This window comes from Micropterus salmoides, unplaced genomic scaffold (assembly GCF_014851395.1).
Source record: "Micropterus salmoides isolate LMB-PRFRI ecotype aquatic unplaced genomic scaffold, ASM1485139v1 Ms_hic_scaffold_7, whole genome shotgun sequence".
In the NCBI taxonomy this organism is placed as follows: Eukaryota; Metazoa; Chordata; class Actinopteri; order Centrarchiformes; family Centrarchidae; genus Micropterus; species Micropterus salmoides.
Genome location: NW_024044459.1, coordinates 16736760 through 16755980, shown reverse-complemented (window position 1 = coordinate 16755980; position 19221 = coordinate 16736760). Strand labels below are relative to the sequence as shown.

At 38.4% G+C, this 19221-nt stretch overlaps 1 protein-coding gene across 1 annotated transcript in view; it reads left to right on the top strand.

The window, feature by feature from the left end:
- tmem8b (transmembrane protein 8B) overlaps positions 1-13913 on the top strand; it is a 34513-nt gene extending 20600 nt beyond the window's left edge. Inside the window, exons 9-13 of the mRNA XM_038704193.1 lie at positions 1727-1869; positions 3123-3301; positions 4419-4565; positions 9218-9334; positions 12614-13913. Coding sequence (XP_038560121.1) covers positions 1727-1869; positions 3123-3301; positions 4419-4565; positions 9218-9334; positions 12614-12949 — 922 coding nt within the window. The 3' untranslated portion in view covers positions 12950-13913. The remainder of the gene's footprint in view (positions 1-1726; positions 1870-3122; positions 3302-4418; positions 4566-9217; positions 9335-12613) is intronic.
- The last annotated feature ends 5308 nt before the right edge of the window (positions 13914-19221 follow it).

Sequence of the window (19221 nt, the reverse complement as noted above, 5' to 3'; positions counted from 1 at the left end):
TCTAAAACGTGAATAGTGAAAGTGAGAGAATAGTCTCTCAGACTCAGGGAACTTCTTTTTCTTCATTTTGTGCCCACATTCACCATTCATACTTTATTGTAAAAAATAGTTTTTCCACCTTTTGTATACTAAGAGGACCATAATGCATTGCACCTACAAGACATTGAGTTTTAAGAAAGGACAGAGCTCTTATCTTCACTTGACTAGAAAACATTTTTTATCTCTACTTACTTGTACAATTTAATCCACAGATGAATGCAGTAAGTACACGCTCTTTCTCTGAGGGTTGTTTAAAGTAATTGTGAAAAATGTCAGAAAGAGAAGGAGGGGGAAATGTTTCCATTAAGTTGTCAAGCGCAATGTTTATCACAAGTTCTTAAGTATCAGCTATTCAGCAGATTAAGCTGTTTTGCCGAACTCTTAATGGCACAAAAATGTGAACAGAATGGAAATAAGCAGATTTTTTTTGCAGGCCACTTGGGATTTCCAATTGAATTTGAATAACAAATAATAACAGATGGTCAGGGACATGGTCCCATCCCCACATGAAAGCATTGCTGAGGTATGAAAACATTCACATAGCTATATGTTAGATTTCCACCCATGTACACGTGCTAAATCAGTCAGGTCTTGTTAGAGCGGATGTAGTGTGAATGATAGGTTCTCTTCAAGGCTACAATTAAGATTGATATAATTTAAAAATAAAGAAGCGAGCAGCTATGTCAATTCAAAATATGGGGAAAGGCGAACAAACCCATTTGTTATCTCCTGGAGTGTCAAAAAGTTGTGCCTTTTGGTTGAAATGGTTCTCTAGAAATATAAAAAAGGAGATGTTGACATGAGAAGTCAGAAATGGAGTTCTTTGTGATTATAGGTAGGGTATTGGGGAAAATTCCAGGTGGGGTATGTAAGTGAGATACCTAATTAAGGTTAAACTATCACAGTGGAACTCAAGTTTCCCTGTTGGTCTATAAAGCACAGACATAATTACTTTAAAATGACTTTTCTAATTGCTTTATGAATTTGGAGATTGCACAAGCCTAACAAAGTAAAGTTGTTTGACATTTGACAACCCTAAAACAACCTTTTGGTCTCCAACGTGCTGTGGTGGTGATAGTGCTGGAGGAGATAAAACAAGACTAATCTACAGCCACACTGTGAGGCTATACATTGGCTTTTGACTGAAATGTGAATGTTGCATGCTAACATACTGATATTTAGCAAGCATAATGTTTACTATGTTTACCATCCTAATTTAGCATGCAAACAACATTTGCTAATAAGCACTAAACTCAGGATACAGCTGAGACTGATGTGAATGTGATTAGTTGTTTGGTCATAAACTAAAGTATTGGACATATTTACATTTTGACCTGATGATGCCGCTAGATGAAGAGTGAAGGGTTCACCAGAGTTGACACAGTTCATCCTAAGGGGGACATGAATGTGTGTACCAAATTCATCAAATAGTTGAGGAGATATTTCTGTCTGTATCAAAGAGGTAGACTAAACGACAGAGAGACATTGCCGTTTCCAGAGCCATGCCTCTAGCGTGGCTAAAACAGCTACACAGAAATAAAAAGGTCTAGCTTGAGTGCAGTATGTCAGATGAAAAAAGTGAAAAGTAGTACTGGTAAAAAAGGTACCTAAATGCATCAGTGGTATTGCAGTGATGTTCCTCGTGCTCACCTCCATATAATATTCTGCCTCTCTGTGACTTTTCCAGATTTGAGGCATGCACCAATGTCACAGCAGAGGTGTATATGCGTGCATACCTGACTCCATGCATCAATGACTGTGGGACATATGGACAGTGCAAGCTTCTGCGCACCAATAACTACCTTTATGCTGCATGTGAATGCAAAGCAGGTAACAATTTACTTTAAAAGTCTATTGGATTGCATTGTATTGTCAGTGTATTTCTCACATGGAGAGCTTTTTTTCTTTCTGTTTGTTGATTTGAATTTCCGCACAGTGTGAATGTGAACTAAATTCTGATTAGGTGGTCTATTTATGTCCTCTTTTGATTCTATTTTGATGTCCTCTTTATTTTTAAATTGCATTCGCATTCACTAAACCCGGTTATGGAAGCCAGTTACTAACAAAACAAAGCAGGTTGATTGATAGAAGTGGAGAAATAATTGTTTAAATATGGTATATACTTAACAATGCCTTTAATTATTAATCAGTAATTAATAATTAGCAAAAACCGTGACCATGCATTAAAAATTGGAAGTGTTTTTCAGCTTTTTTTTAACATACAAGATAAGATAAAAAAAATTCTCTGAGGAAATTGGGTCATAACTGCTGCAAAGGATTTCTAATTTGTTGGAAAATACATCATGCAGAGTGACAAGAAAATGGGAGAGAGCAAGGTGGGTTGGCACAGGTCACCTTCCAGAATTGAACTGACAATACAGCGATTAAATTGTATGTGCCGCTGTCCAATGAGCCATACAGCTGCCTGGTATTAATCTTCTAATATAAGCCGTTTTGATAAGACAATAAAACAGGCTCTTAATTACGAACAGCTTTTCAATAAAAGATGAGCTTATGAAACTAAACAAAGCATGTCCTCTGAGGCTTTTTTAAATCCTGCCTTTGATCTTCTTTTATCAGAGTTGGTTTCTCTTCAGTTAAATTCATTGTCATACTTCATATGTGTGACTGCTTTCTGGCAGGCGCTTTGCATTCAGCACTTGCCCTTGGCCTGTCTCACACTGAAAATGCTCTGTTCAACAGTGCTCACGAATATTTAATTCACACTGTCTTATCCAATTCACCACTTGATAAGGATCCAATTCAAGTGGCAAAGCAGTGGTGTTTTAACGAGGGAAGGAGTTCACGCGAGGAGCCTCTATTGTCCAAGATAACCAATGTCTATATCTGTTTTTGATTGTTTTCACACAGAGAAGTGTCAGTTTACATGAAAGGGCATTCATCTTGTTAAAAGATAAATATTTAATCAATTTTAAGAGATACTGTAAATACTAAAGGTTTCATCTACAGTACAATTTCTTGTCATCCACTCAGCCAAAAGATTTAAGAAGACTTTCCTAGGTTTATTTAGAGTTTAAGGAAGATATAACCGCCTTAACTTTGTGTATGTTTGTGTGTGGTAGGCTGGGACGGCTGGGGATGCACAGACAACTCAGAGGCCTACTCCTACAGTTTCCAGCTCCTCTCCACTCTGCTGCTCTGCCTCAGTAACCTGATGTTCGTCCCACCTGTGGCCATCGCCATCCGAAGCCACTACCTGCTCGAGGCTTCAGTCTACATCTTCACCATGTTCTTCTCCACTGTGAGTGACTGCCACACAAACAAAGCGGTGCATGTTCTAGCCTCTATAAAAAAAAGAGTTGACCTATAAATTATTTTTAGGTCTGATAACAGCACAAACATTCGGAAATCTGCATTACTGCTTCATCTGCTGCAAAACTAAACAAACATTTTCAGCTCAGTTACCCTGATCAGAAAGAAATGATCACAATGCACACAGTTAATGCTTTTATTATAAATGCAAGTAACCTAGTTAAAGATACCCTGTTGACTTTTTCCACATATAAATGCATGTTTTGTTTGTACTGTGTATGTGCATGAGGACGTATATTAATGTGCACCACTGGTTTCATGCTATTTCACTGATCAATGGTTGGCAACAAAAGTCGCAATACATCAACAAAAGCAAGGAATGACGGCAAGCTAGCAAATGCAAAATGGATGCAAGCATTGAACAATTTAAAATATTTTTAAAAATGTTTTTGCAGATGTGTACTCAGGAAGGAAATGCCTTCTCAACTACCCAGCATGTTTGTTAGGCTGCGTTCAGACCGACTTGAGCCTTGCAGGAAAAAATGCGGCTCTCCTATTTCAATAGGGGCAGTCCGTCTCACAAAACAACGCAGGGTGGTTGAATTTGATTCAATTATTTCTGCATTGCGATGTCAACTGGCAAGACGCTATGTTGGTCAATGCATGCAAACGCACAGAATGCTTTGAACTACCATTAACCTCAGGGCCATTAAGATACAATAGTTGCAGACTTTCTAGAGGTTGAAAATTCTGTCTGAGTATTTCTAACAGTTGTGCAGTGTAGAAGCCTTTAAACACATTCATTTGTTACTCTTAAGATCACTCACAAACCAAACTATAAGTTAGCATGTACAAAGACAAATGCATTTTTCAGAAAGTGATTAAGTTGTGACAGTGGTGACTAAAATCAAAAACAATTTTCGGCAAAATATAGATAAAAACCAGAAAGAACAATCACTTAGTTTGAAAATAGAAAGCCAACAGACAGACCACATTCAGCTCGTCAAACAATAGTGAGCTTTTTTGTATGGTCGCTATGCCAGATGTTTTTTTATGGCACATCTGCTTGGTGGTCTAACCGCTGTCTTTTCTCTCTCTACTGACAGTTCTACCATGCATGTGACCAGCCTGGTATTGTGGTCTTTTGCATCATGGAATATGACGTCCTGCAGTTCTGTGACTTCCTAGGGTCGCTCATGTCAGTGTGGGTCACTGTCATTGCTATGGCCAGGCTGAAATCCATCATCAAACAGGTAGGCTCCAGCTGTACTTCCACCTAATTATCCTCACAGGAGAGTCAAGTGATACAGATGAAAGTAAATTAAGCATATGCAGCATTTGTCCTGATATTTAACCAGAATGGTGATTATGTTTCCACTTTGATGAAGCTTATGAGCTCATATGTTTGATATGGGCAGTCGTGTACACTACATAATATGCTCAGCATTCAAGTAGATTAAGTCATGACAAAGTGTTGGGGCTGTGAGCTATTGGCTAAGTTCCACTTGCAAAGTTATGAACAAGTCAGCAGGTTGTTAAAATCAAATTTTCTTAGTACATTGATATACATGGCCCAACACGTCTGACACAGCTTAATAATAATGTGCTCCCTATCAATCCTCTGTACAGAACAGCACATGCCAACTGTGCTGACCTGTTTTGATGGCACTGTGCAATACATAACAAAAATACATGTGAACATCATTAATAATATACACAAACTACACACATATTTTACATGGAATGGTAAAGATTCAAGTTTACCAAAGCATCCTTTTTTGCCTGCAGCAGTTTTATTTTTAGCTGATACTGATTTAACGCCATACCAGCCTCCTCATATGTTGCCTGCACTTCATTTAAGCGTTTTTCCCCGTCCTTGCTGCTCTGTAACAAACGGCACATCTGCATCTGCCATATGGAGTGCAGCCGATGCCACCACCTTTAGCTCTTAGGCTCTGATTGACTCGGTTGTGTTTCTAAATGGAGAGGCAGCCATTCACAAGAGCACCTCCGGACCTGTTTGATGTGCTTGATAAAATATTAGATGTGGGCAGTGATTCAGACATCTGGAACCAGACATCCTCTGAACATAACGCATGTCCACCGCCATGTGTTGCAAGCTGGCAGCACGTAAGCTGAGCGCTCCATGTTAATGGCCCTGAAGCATAGAGAGATTAGAGGACTGAAAAGGAAAGCTGTAGGGCTATGAAGGAGCGCTATAAATGAGTTGACATATGCCTAAATTTTTAGTTATAAATTAGAAGATCAATGTGTTAGAATCAGCGACGTGTGGTGCTAAATTCTCTGGTTGTAGACATATTGCGGTGAATAACAGTAAACACTAACAGGTGCACCTTCTCCCTGGGTCACTCCCTGGCTACACACCAAGATGGAGCAGTCTCAGGGAAATTGTGTGTGTGTGTGTAAGTGTGTGTCCATGTCCAAAAATGATACAGAGAGGTGGGGGAGGGGCAGCGGGGGTGGAGTAGTGGGAGGTAGGGAGAGTATACGAACATCTGCTGTCCTCTAGAGTTTGTATTTTTGCTGAGCGCTGCAGTACGCAGTCACTAATCAAACCGCACATGTCAGGACTGGCAAGTGGAACTGTGTGTGTTTGTGTACTAGAGAGACAGAGTGTGTGTGTGTGTGTGTGTGTGTGTGTGTGTGTGTGTGTGTGTTTATGTCCATAACCACAGCAGCTGTAGAGGGTGATGGACCCAGGAGAACCTGATTGTGTGTGTATATGTGACTTTCGGACCTTCAAAGGTATCAACGTCCTATGTCAGCAGAGTATCCTGTGAGGACATTTTTTGCTGGTTCACGTGAAGAAAGAACTTTTTTCAACATGTTGAGATTTGTTAATCTCAACATGTTGAATGTTATTGCGTCAAAATTATATGAATTAATTTAAAGAAAAACATTTTTAATTTTAACGTGGGTCTCGTGTTCGTATAGTTTTGGCCCTCTTTTAATAAGCAGTTATGAAAACATTGTTCTAACCAAAGTAATTGCAGAGATCTGGGTTTGAGAACAGGACAGATTGTAAAACATGAAATGATCAGAAAATTTTAGCCTGATGATCTTAACCACTTTATCTGGAGGGAAAACGAAGGTGAAATATCTGTTTAAAACTGTGTGCATGTGTATCTACAGCAATTGCAGCAATTGGTCTTTAAACTGTTATGGATTTCTACAAACAGACATTTTGGGTAACAATTTAACCTTTCGCCTTTGTTTTCTCTTTCAAATACATTGGCCCTCCTGGGGGATTGTAATACCTCTCTGATCGTCTGACTGCTTGTGTATGTTGCCCCTTCAGACATCTTTTTAGTGATGTTGCCACTTTCCCATATTTTAGCAATTAACTTGGTGAATGTTACAATTACTGATAGGAATGATGGACACAGCTAAGAAAAAGACAAAATGAACCTATTGAATTACCTAAGTCCATGAAATAAAATGTATAATACTTGTATCTCTTGTATAAAGAGATTGGCATTAATTTACTCATTTCAAAATGTTATGCTGCTACAAAATTCATCATTTTGAGAGTTTGAGTGCTGCAACATTGTTATTCAAATTAGGCGTAATGTAGAACAGTTATGCATAATAGTTACCAAAAGGTTCAACAAATTAGCAGATGGACAAATGATCAACAGTGCACGTAGAACATTTGCACAGCTGAGTTATAGTTTGGAGCAACCTTAGAGGCAGCCAATCATAGAAGTAGATAAGCGGGGTGTGGAGATCTATAAAATCAGAGCAAAGAGCTGTGAAAGGACATTCAACATATTGATAACTGATTCTTTTCAATATGGGGAAGAAATGGTGAAGGTCTTATATTTAGAAAATGAAATGAAATGAAAGCTCTGAAAGCTGGTAACTAGTAACTAGCTGGTAACTTTATGCTGAGATGGCCTTCACCACATAATGCTTCCAGAAGTCAAGAATGAAGTCCATGCTCAAATTATTTAAAATATTAAACATATTTGCTCAGCACTGCCTTTGTAGGACAGATATATTTTGACACTGCGCATGTTGTAATCCACACATGCACAAACACAGTTATAAGTCTATATTACTGTAAGCTTGAAAATACATGTGGCAGATAAAAATAGAATTGCTACAAGCTCGTCCATCACAATGTCAGATAATGATTGATTACAGCAAAACCTCTGCCTGTGAGCATTTACGACTGCATATAAGACATGTGTACATGCATTCTTTGGGCTTCTTCTGTGGGATCCAGCGGTGCAGTATGACTGATGGCTGCTGCTGCACAGAGTCCTCGGGCTGCACCACGCTGCTCTTCTCCTCCTTAGTCTGTGCCAATTAGTTCTGTTTTCCTGAAGGTGGGTCATCCCTTCCCTGCTCGAAAAATCCCCAATTTCTCCTCACATTCCCTACCAGGCAGAAGAATGCAGACCTCAGGCATCCAGGACAGGCTTAAGTTCTCCCAAAGCATGTGTAGCACAGCGTATTGATTTTTTTCCCTCTCACTTTATCTTTTTTTATGTCCTGTGGCTTTATGTCAAATTGTGAGCTTGACAAAAAAAGATTAAACTAGTATTATTTATAGCACAGGCCTCTACAGTGTTTTGTTTTGTGGCTCTCACTCATATAGGGGAAGTTGAAAGATATTTGACTTCAACAGTACTCAGTAGACAGTTATTTTCTGTAATGACTGTTTGCCGACTGATGAGCTGATGGCATGTTTACATATTAACAAGCATTTACCTTTTTAAAGGCAAGACACTCACTGGTCAATTTTGAGACTTTGGGCTTTTGGGATTTTTTGCTTCACATGCATAACATATCTTCTTTCAGACTAGCGAAAATAAAACACCCCAAAATACACATTTACTGTAGATTTCTCCTAAATTCACCAAAAGTGTGCATATTTAAACATACACAAAAAACAAAAAGAATAATTACCCTATTGCAAGTAATCAGCTGGGGAAGTTCCATGGTGAGAGCTATTTGTTAAAAAATGTTTACCCTATTCACCTGCAGTGAAGATGTAAATCTTTAACAATGGATCACAAATATATAGTAATCCATTGTTTATTGATTAAATTGCCTAAAACAACTGGGCACTGTAGTTGTGTATAATTCAAACATCAGTGAATTGTGCATTTGTTGAGGGCTTTTCAGCCACAGATTGATACACATTTGGTGCTCTGCATATTTACTGCAGCAGGACGCTGTTTGTGGGATTGAGTCAAAATAAACTACAGTGTGTGTTCATGATAATGAAGGAACATTAGTTCCCCAAGTGCAACGGTAGGGCTCAATGATGTGCTTTTAAACATGCACATTAGCACAGAGGAATAAGCTGTATCAGACTTTGGCTACACAGACAATGCATGTTAGAAGCATCAATTCATTGTTGGTGTTTGTCTTTTCTTTTTCATTCAAAAATGGAATATGACCAGTCATAACTATTAATATATATGGTTTTCCAAGTAACTTATTGGCTAGTTAACATAACAAAGCCAACAAACTGTAATTCTCAAATTCTCCTTTTTCCCCAGCAAGGCATATATTTCTTTTTCCTACCTGTTTGTGGTACATGCCACCTTTTTTTGCAGCAACACAGTTCACCATTAGACCCCCGTGAATGCACCAGCTGTGTTAGGAAAAGTAGAACTCCAAAAAAACAGGACACAGGTGCAGAAATAATGAAAGTATTGTTCCACATACTGTAACTGACAATTGTCTCTTTAGTAACCATTAGTCATTACTAAAAGATTTGTGATGCAACTACAAAGCATTTGTCACCATTTTTCTTACAAGTGGGGAGAAAATTACAGTTTTGACAGTATTCTTCTCCCCATAAGCAGCAATGTGCTGTGTCGACAGTGTTTACGGAGGACCGTTATTGATCCATGTGTTTTTTGTCAAGGTGCTGTATCTGCTGGGGGCGATGTCTCTGTCCATGGCTCTGCAGCTAGACCGTCACGGTCTGTGGAACCTGCTGGGACCCAGCCTGTTTGCTCTGGGCATCATGGCTGTGGCATGGGTAAGGGCAACTCATACATTTACTGCACAGTGGACTAGTAGTGTACAGCTAAAATAAAGAGCCTCCACATATAGAAAGTACCATTAAAAGTTAAGCAGATTCTGGGGATATAGAAAAAAAAAAGGGATTTAAGAAAGTAAGTTACATGTAACATACAGTAAGTTATTGTTTGACAAGATGAAATGCCTTCTTACAGTGTGTGAATAACTGGTCTACAAGGGAGTTTTACACAGGATAAAGATCATTCATTTTAATACATAATCTGTGTTTGACATTCATAGACAAGCTGGCGCATGGCAGATGAAACGTGTCAGCACTGTCCCTCTATTGTTCCTCATGCCTTTAAATGTAAAATGACTTAATCCATCATTTAAGCTTAGGGCTGGAACATGTGTGCACTGCTAGAAACTGTGGGTTTTTGACCAATGAAGCTATTTTACATTAGCATGGAAGGGGCTTTAAAAGTTTTGCAGCCTGTGGGTATTAGTCATGGATTGTAGTTCCATTATAAGTCAGCTTGTACTTTCACTGACTCTTCTCCGAGTCATAATGTGCTCCCTGAACTGAGAAGATAAAAAATAATAGTCTTTCGGGCAAGGTTCTTGAAAAAAAAAAACCTTTAACACCAAACCTCTGACAAGAGTTTGAAAACAAGGTTTGTGGCTTCCTTGGAGAAAGCTTTGCTTTGAATAAAGTGTGGGAGTTGTAGCTCTGCGAGTTATCTTTCTGTGAGCTGAAGGATCCTACAAAAACTGTGGAAGATGAAGTACTGTTTAATTCCACCATGTAAAGTCTCCAGTTTTAGCACCAAAGGTTGGAGACAGTATATTTTACCATTACAGTGCTTCAGAATTCATGCACAACACTACTGTGAAATGTGAGTGTATTCAGCGATTATTTTAGGCTTTGGCGCATTTCTAATTCAATTATAGATGGGTTGTTGACGTGTTATTTGACAAATATAAAATGCAAACATCATGGTTTGGTATACTGTGACAATATCTACAGAATAGAAGTATACACAGATTTTATGCAATGTCAGAATGAATGAAACAGAGAGAGATAATGTCTGATCTTCCAATGGCGATGAAGCACACAATAACTAGACCCAATGGTAAACTCCACACAGCAACTTTTCCATAAAAAGTCACTTGGATCTCCTGCTAATGTTGCAGTTTTTAAAAGATAAACCTGGGCACAAGCTTTGATTACTTGACACTTCATAATTTATCAGCTGTTCAATAGTGTATGTCTACATTTCAGCATTATCTGCTCAGTGCTGCACCTCTGAGTTTGAGCGCTGCACATTTTCTACAAGAGCCCTTTCATTTCAACTTGTCATGTTTCTGCAAAGCCTGGCATTCTGAATGTACCAAGACACAACCGAATTAGATCAGTCAAGCGGAGGGCACAGGGAGCGCTTTTAAATCTGTCAATGCCAAATATCCATAATTCTCCAAACTAAATGAGGTCCCTGACTTATGCATGAAAATGTCATCCTGGTCTGAAATTGTTTGTCTTAACCAGAAACATGTGCATTCCCAAAGCTACTGTAACAGTAAAGCCACACTTGGCTTCAAATAAATTATTACACCTTAACCTAAAATGTATACATCATCATAACTCACTTAGAGCCATTTTACTGTGAGAAAATATGCTATTATTTTTGTCATTCATGAATGGCTTACACTTCCCTTGACAACGGAGAGATTTTTCATGGTAATGTTTTGGGAAAAAATATAAAGCAAGCAATAAGTGTTGTGAATACAACAATGAAGCACTCTCTAAAGGCTGTTTAGAAAGAAATGAAGTGAAATGTCCAGGTCTTTCAGTGCCACACTTTTAGCAATTCTGGGCCACTTACAGAAAGAATGAGCACATACTCTATATTAAACAAATGGAGACATCATATTCAGTTACTGTCAAACAGAACATGAGCATAAATAATAAAATAGCGAAAGCGATGACTGGACAATCACTGATTACCAATTTAAAACATCTATCAGTTGATTATGATCATTGTGATGGACTTTATGCTGCAGTGGGAGGCATGAATACAAATTTCAGACAATAAAACCATTGGAGATTTATGAAGAATCCCATCTCTCTGTTCCTCCAATCAAAGTAAACTGCCTGCTGCTCGCTCGCTGAAATCCCATTGGTCTGCAATTTTGAATTACTGCTCCCTGTGTGATCCCCCACTTCAATATCCTGTTTCTACATGAAATATGTTCATTAAATTAAGGAAAAAAGAACATTAAACACAGGGCCTTTGAGATCAACTGTAAATGAAAGAAACTGTAAAATTCTTTATTTTTATGGGTCCCTTTCCCTTACATTCCTAATAATTTCTTGAAAGAATCTGACATGTAACTGTTAAACAGTACCTTCCAAGAAACTTACTAATTTGTGACTAATTACAGGAAAACACACATTTTATTTTCAATTTCTAGACAGTGTTTTAAGATGGAATTTTTGCTGCGTTTTCTTTACAATGTGGTTTGCTAAAGCTGGCACTGTTTCCAAGTGGATGTTATATCCCCAATTTGTGCGATCAAGTGAAAAAGAAACATACACGGCCATTTCGCAAATCCCAATTTGCCTGCTATACAATCCGTACATCCTCTGTCCTTAGACTCTCACTTCGAATGAGGAAAAAACGTGCCCCAAAAAACATTTTAAAAAGGAAAAACATGGAAGAAAGGAGGTGCAACAGTGGAAGGATCCCTCTCCCAGGACGGGCAGACATCCAATAAATGTCATTCACAGAATAAATTCATAACAGAAAATCACAGTATATACAATTATGTTGACCGTGCAGCCCAGTCAGGTTGAAACATTAATACAAAAATAAATGTTTTCTGGTTCTGTGTGGTTGTAAATTACAGGCAATTCAACAAATATGAGAATGAATTATTAAGTAGGCTATTTATCTGGGTTAGAAAATGCATCTCAGTATTTCAAGTTATTAGCATTATACACTTTCTTCTTATAATCTTCACCCAACTCCACTCCACTGTTTTGTAACTTGTTTCCTAGCTCTAATAAATGTGTGTAAATGTATGTATTCATCAAAATTGAACGTGTTATCTTAGCTATGTGCAAAAGAAATTTAAATTCCATTTAAAGACTGTGTTGGAAAAACTAAGGGACCTGTAAAAGTAAACATTACCAACTAAGCTATAACATTTAAACTACAGTTTGTTGTTTTAAAGTTAATATAAAATAGGTCTAAATGGTGATGTTGAAAACACTGTTCTGTGTCTGTTGGCCTGTCAGACGGTGCGCACCATCCGTCGGCGGCGTTGCTACCCGCCCACTTGGAAGCGCTGGGTGTTCTTCCTCTTCCCAGGCACCATGATCGCCACGTCTGCCGTGGCTCTCTACGCCTTCGTGGAGACAGAGGAAAACTACTTCTACATCCACAGCATCTGGCACATGCTAATCGCAGGGAGTGTGGGCTTCCTCCTGCCGCCTCGAGCCAAGCCTGACGCCAAGGTGACCCCGCTGAAGCGTAGGCGGGGCTGCGGCTATCAGCTGTGCGTTAACGAGCACGAGGAGCTGGGCCTGGTGGACCCGGCCATCATCTCCATCAACAGCATCTGTACCAGCTGATAAACTCCCTGCTCCCAACCTTTTACCTTAAAGACACTTCATTGCCTTCTTTTACTTGGGAAATTCACACACGGGAAATTAAGCCACAGAACTTGAAAAAGCAATGTAAATACTTTAATGCAGATGTGACACATTGGATTCTTTTTTTGGTTATTATTGTCATGGTTATTATTATCAATACAACTGTAATTATTATTATCTATAGTTAAAGTTGTTCTGATGAATTGTGGGTGTACAGTGACACACTGTTGTTTGTGAATATGTATTTATAGTCAAAGCTGAAACACTGCTGCTATCTGACGGTGACTGTAAAACTGCTTCTGTTGGTTATTTATTGGTGGTCTTGTAAACAGGCCAATTATTTTACTGTTGGGGCACAGATCCGGGGGAGACATGGGGGGGACATTTATCAAGGGCACGGCTTTTCTGAAATTCCTTTGGAATATATCTTTTGCACTGAGACACAAAAATGTTATTCTGTAAATTTTTATAATAATATAAACTACAGTGGGCATCACAAATGTAAAATGTAGTTGTCATGTGGAATGTTAGATTGTCTTTTGCAATTGCAATGTATCGCTTTTACACGAATGTGCTGATTGTTCTTGATGGGAACAATTCCAAAGCTGCCTGTTGAAAGAGGGGAGGGGAGGCAGGATTATTTCAGAGACCTCACACCAAGACCTCACCTCCCTGTTCTTTTCTGACAGGACCTGTGTGACACCACATTCATAAACAATAAATGTTTTCTTTCTTTGCCTTGGTATTACTTTTGCTTTTGCAGCTTTCAAATCTAGTGCAGCTGGTGAACCTCCCATAAAGACATCATATTCCTACCCTAATGGAAGCCAGTAGTACTCAGACAGTGAGATGAGATGCTGTCAACAGCATCCTCCCAGGAATAGAGCAAGAGATAAATAATTCTCCTACAGGATGAAGGCTGCTTCAGAGCATACTGTCGACATGAAGCCTCTCTCTCTTATATAAGGAAAGAGTTTATGACTCTTTGCTTTATGACTTATTAGGCGTGATCCATCAGCAGCTGCTCAGTATTCTTCATGTGCGTGTTCTGTCTTTCTTATCAAAAATTATTAGAGAAAAGAACAATAAAATAATTAGGGTTTTTTTGCAACTGTACATACTGTACCACAATTAAGATCACACTAATAAACAACATTAAGAGTCTACAGTCATGTTAACATGCTAACATTTGATGATTACCACTAAACTAAAATTACAGCGGGGGCTGATGAGAATCTCACTCATTTGGCAGGCATTTGGTCATAAACCAAAGTACTCGACCATGAATGCGTGTACCAAATTTTACAGCAATCTAATAGTTGTTGAGTGGTTTTAATAAAAACCAAAAAGCCAAGCTTGTGGTGGTGATACAGGAAAAGATTTAAGAAACAAAAATATATATTTAGCTGATGCTTTTATCCAAAGCGACAATTGTTATACATGTCAGAGGTCGCACGCCTCTGGAGCAACGAGGGGTTAAATGTCTTGCTCAGGGACACAATGGTGGATGGGTCTCTCACCCCAAAGGCAGGCATCTTATCCACTGCGCCATCACCACCCCTAATGTGTTAATTAGAGGCTTTTGGTGCTGGTGGAGACAGGCTAGCTTTTTCCCTTGTGTTGTCAGCCTTTGTGCTGAGCTAAGCTAACCATCTCCCAGTTGTAGCAAACACATATGAAAGTGGCATCTAACGCTTGCCAACAAAGCGTGTATTTTCCAACATGTGAAATTATTTCTTTAAGAATATTTTTAGTATAAGCATAAACTAAAAATTAGAATAATTATAATAGCTGTGAATCGTATAAACCAGAGAAAGGATAGTTTCTAGTGCGACAAAATAAACACAAACACCTACACCCTCACTCCAATGGCCTAATCAAATGCAAGCAAAGTATTTATTTACAGGGCAAGATAGAGGAGAAAACCACTTCCTCATTTTTGTCAGAACTGTAACTGCTGCAGCTAATTATGCATCCATTTTTTACTTGGAGTGTTTCTGTTGAGCTTTGAAAATGTGATGGAGTGAGTCACTGGAGGGCATTTAAAGTCCCTACATTAACTTTTATTTTCTCTGACCATGAGGGAAAAAAGCAAAAGAAAAAAGCTGTCTATAGTAAAGTGGCAATATGACTAATGCACAGTGGAATTGCTTCATGCTTTTATATACTTTTTGTTGAATCATGCTCATATCCTTTATATTATTTCATTATATTTAACATTAATTTGAACAAGGATCAACCCACCCAACCTATATATTGTCTTTGTTTCTCTCTTCATCTCAGCAAAAAGAAATATAAATTGGCTCTTTTCCACTTTTTCAGTTCAAACTGATAATTTAAGATTCGGGTGATATTGAAAGGAGAAATAAAGCGCCATTGAAATGCAAAATGAAACACTGGTTAAATCAACATAAAACTCTGTGAAGCTGTATGTAGTTCAGAGCATGCCATAGACACTCCTCTGCTATTTCAATGAAAAGCCAAGTAATGGAAATTCACGCAATAAGAGAGACTCGATATTCCAAATGCAGAGTGCTCCCCTTGGCAGGAGTAAAAGGCCTGTGACTGTACTTAATGAGACAAATTAGACCAAAATGACAAGGTCTTAGATATTGAAATTTCAAACACTGGATATTCCTGTACTTCTACCCCACATGAAATCAAAGCAAGTACCTTCTTTGTATTCATGGATTCCTGGCTAACATATAACAGGATTATTACTCTGACACACCACCTACAGCACTAGAACAATTTGAGCTTGGATTATTTGCATGGCTGTTTTTCCTTGGTTAAATCCTGCAGTCTGAACATAGAGCTACTGTACTGGGCCGAAATATGATGAGCCGCATGGTGCCAAAATACTACTTTTGCTATTTTTCATTTTATTTGGCTACTGTACGCTCGGGCATGTGTGTACCAAACTTTATGACAATCCATGGAATAGTTTTTGAGATATTTCAGTAAATACCACAAATGTCAACCTGCTGTTGGTGCCAGAGGAAAAGTCAGAGGGTCCCCAAAGTCAGTGGGATTCATCCTTTGGGGATCACGAATGTCTACAAAATTGTAAAAAACATTGCTATCCCCAGAGCCATGCCAATAGCAACGGTTGTAACCTAAACAGAAAGATATGAATTCTTCCCTAACTATGACCAAGAAAACTTTGAGAATACTTTGTATCTAAATATTTTCTATTTCTATTTAGTTAATTCATGATAATGATAATTAGTCTGCAGAGATCCAAATCAGGCACTCACAATCACAAAATCAAAGCACTTTGCAAGAACTGTGATTCTTACCATATTCATAAAACGTCAAATAGGTGTGTAACAGCTACAGTATGCAGCATATTCATATAAATATAATATTGAGTATCACCTTACAGCTTTCAGTGTGAAAAGTTATTTAAGACTGCAAACACAGTTAAAAAGAGGAACAATAGATGCACCTGTAATTGCAGGTGCAGAACAGAGTTTAAAATTTAATTTCCACCTCAATGTCAACAAAACTGCACATTATAAGCATCCCAAAGATCTGGAACTATAACAGAAGTGCACTACTTGTATACAAGGTCAACACACAAAAATGCATAATGTGGTTTTAGGTGGAAATGCTGAAAGGCTTGACTGATGGAGAACTAATGCTGAGCCATCTTTCAGCCTCTTTTCATTCAGAATGGTTGATACCATTGTAGAAACATACAATGCCTGTTGCCCCCCATTATACATGTTGGTCAATCTGTAATGGTTTCAGAATCCATCTGGTGAGAGTCAAAGGTCAAATGTTTGTGCTGCACAATTACATAGCAACCACAAAATATGAGGCCATTTCATAGGACCAGATGCATTCTAGGATGCAAACACTGGTCTGTATTGATTCTAGGTTAGTTTAGGTTAAGCTAATAAACAATCAATTACATCTTGGATGAGCCTTTTTCATATAGATTACAGGAAAATAAACAAAGATAGTTGTTTTTATTCATTTTTCTATCTATTTTTCATTAAAGTTTTGGTGGGGAGGTCAAAACCTCTCCAAATGTGTTCCAACAAAACCATCAGGGAGCAAAACATTGGCCTTTCCTTCATCTTCATCATGCTATCACTCAATGAAATTGAGCTTGAAACTGTAACAAGCCTCATTTGCCTCATGAACCAGACATTATGCATAAAGTTGTGATTTAAATATAAATGAGAGATTAGTGAATGTCCATGAGGGAGATTAGAAGTTAGGAAAGAGAGCAAAACCAGCAATGAAGTTGTGACAGCTGCTGTAGCTCTATCAGCTAGAGGAGGAGAGAGAAGCTGTTCTTCAACCGCAACAGCAAACAGCACAGAGACTGAATGGAAAGACTCTTGAGTTTTATCTCAGCTTCTGATGTCTGGGCTGCAGGTTAAATACTGTACTGGGAAACAAGCCTGGCAATGAACATAGCAGATAACGGGAGGTGGAAAAAGTGTACTGATTTTCGAACATCAAATATAATTTTGTCAATGGGTTGATGCACACTTGTAGTGATTTGATTTTAGGGGTGTGTAACATCAAAGCACAGGAATTGCACATACTTTTCAACAGAACATTGTTTGACTAGACACTCTCCAGTCTAGTTATCACTAATGGCAGCAAATTCACACTGTACAACCTGCAGGTCTGATCACACACTTGCTCACAGTGTGCAGCAAATCGATATCACATATAGAAATCCCCCGGCCAAATCCTTTTGTTTCTGTTGTCTCTCAGTAGTCTTTGCTGCCACTGTATTCCATTTTATTTTGTTATTTACATGCAAGTTACTTGCTTGTTGCCTTTTTTAATTTACTCATCTTTTAGCCACAATAGAAGCATGGCTCTAGGGATGGCAATGGTGGTCTGTTGGCCGTCCAGTCCATCACTTTGGTTCAAAATGAAATATCTCAACAACTATTGGATGGATTTGTACAGACATTCATGGTCTGACTTTTTTGAGATTCCCTGACTCCTCCTCAAGCGCTTCCATACTTTTATTAGATGGAAAACCTATCTCTGATCCAGCTATTGTTGCTACGGCATTTAACAACTATTTTGTTGACTCTGTTGCATCTATTGCACTGGTTTTCACAGATAGACACAAGTATTTGTTCTGTTTTGTCATCAGAGCCCAGCCTTGTGTTTTCCAGTGCCTCTGAAAGAAATATAGAAGCCTTAATCAAGTCACTTAACACACCAAAAGCTAAAGATGTGTTTGGAATGGATACTATAATGCTGAAAGAATTAGGTTCATCATTAGTTATCCCCATCACAAAAATTATAAATCAGTCTATCTTCGAGGGGGAATTTCTAAATGTATGGAATTCAGCCATTGTTTCCCCAATATTTAAATCTGGAGACAGACAAGTCATTTCCAATTACCGGCGCATTAGTATTTTGCCAGTAATGTCAAAGGTTGTGGAAAATGGGTATCTCAACAAATTAGAGATCACTTGAACAACACCGTCGTTTCCCTCCACCCACTACAATTTGGATTTAGGCCAAACCACTCTACCAAGCCAGCAAACTGCTTTTTCGTTGAAAACATTAAATCATTGCTTGACAGGAACAGCGTTGTTGGAGCTATCTTTTTAGATATCAGGAAAGCTTTCGACACTGTTAATCATAAAATTTTACTCTCCAAACTTTCTCATCTCAATTTCTCGGATAGTGGAAAGTGGGTAGCATCTTATCTTTATCAACGATCACAAACCGTACGTATTGGCAGCTATCAGTCTGAACCTCTTCACTTGTCCACTGGAGTGCCCCAAGGGTCAATTCTGGGCCCTCTTCTGTTCTGCATATATATTAACGACCTACCATGTGTGTGCCCAGAAGTAAATATTCAAATGTATGCAGACGATACAGTTCTATACATACATGGGCCATCAAAAACAGCAGTGGCAACTAAACTTACAAACGCTATGGTAAAGATCAGTGAATGGCTAAACCAGTGTAGCCTTCAGTTAAATGTCTCCAAGATAGTTGGTATGTTTTTTACTAAAACTACCAACTCCACAGCAAATCCGGACATTGTAATATCTGGTGAAAAACTTCAAATAGTTACAGAATTTCAGTATCTTGGTATTCTCATAGACTCCAAATTTAATTTTAATTCTCATATCACCAAATCTGTCAAGAAAGTAAAATTTAATTTTCGATTTATAAGGAACTCAATGTCCACCCGAGCAGCCAAAATGTTTATGCATTCACTGATTTTTTCGCATATGACTTACTGCCTCACCATC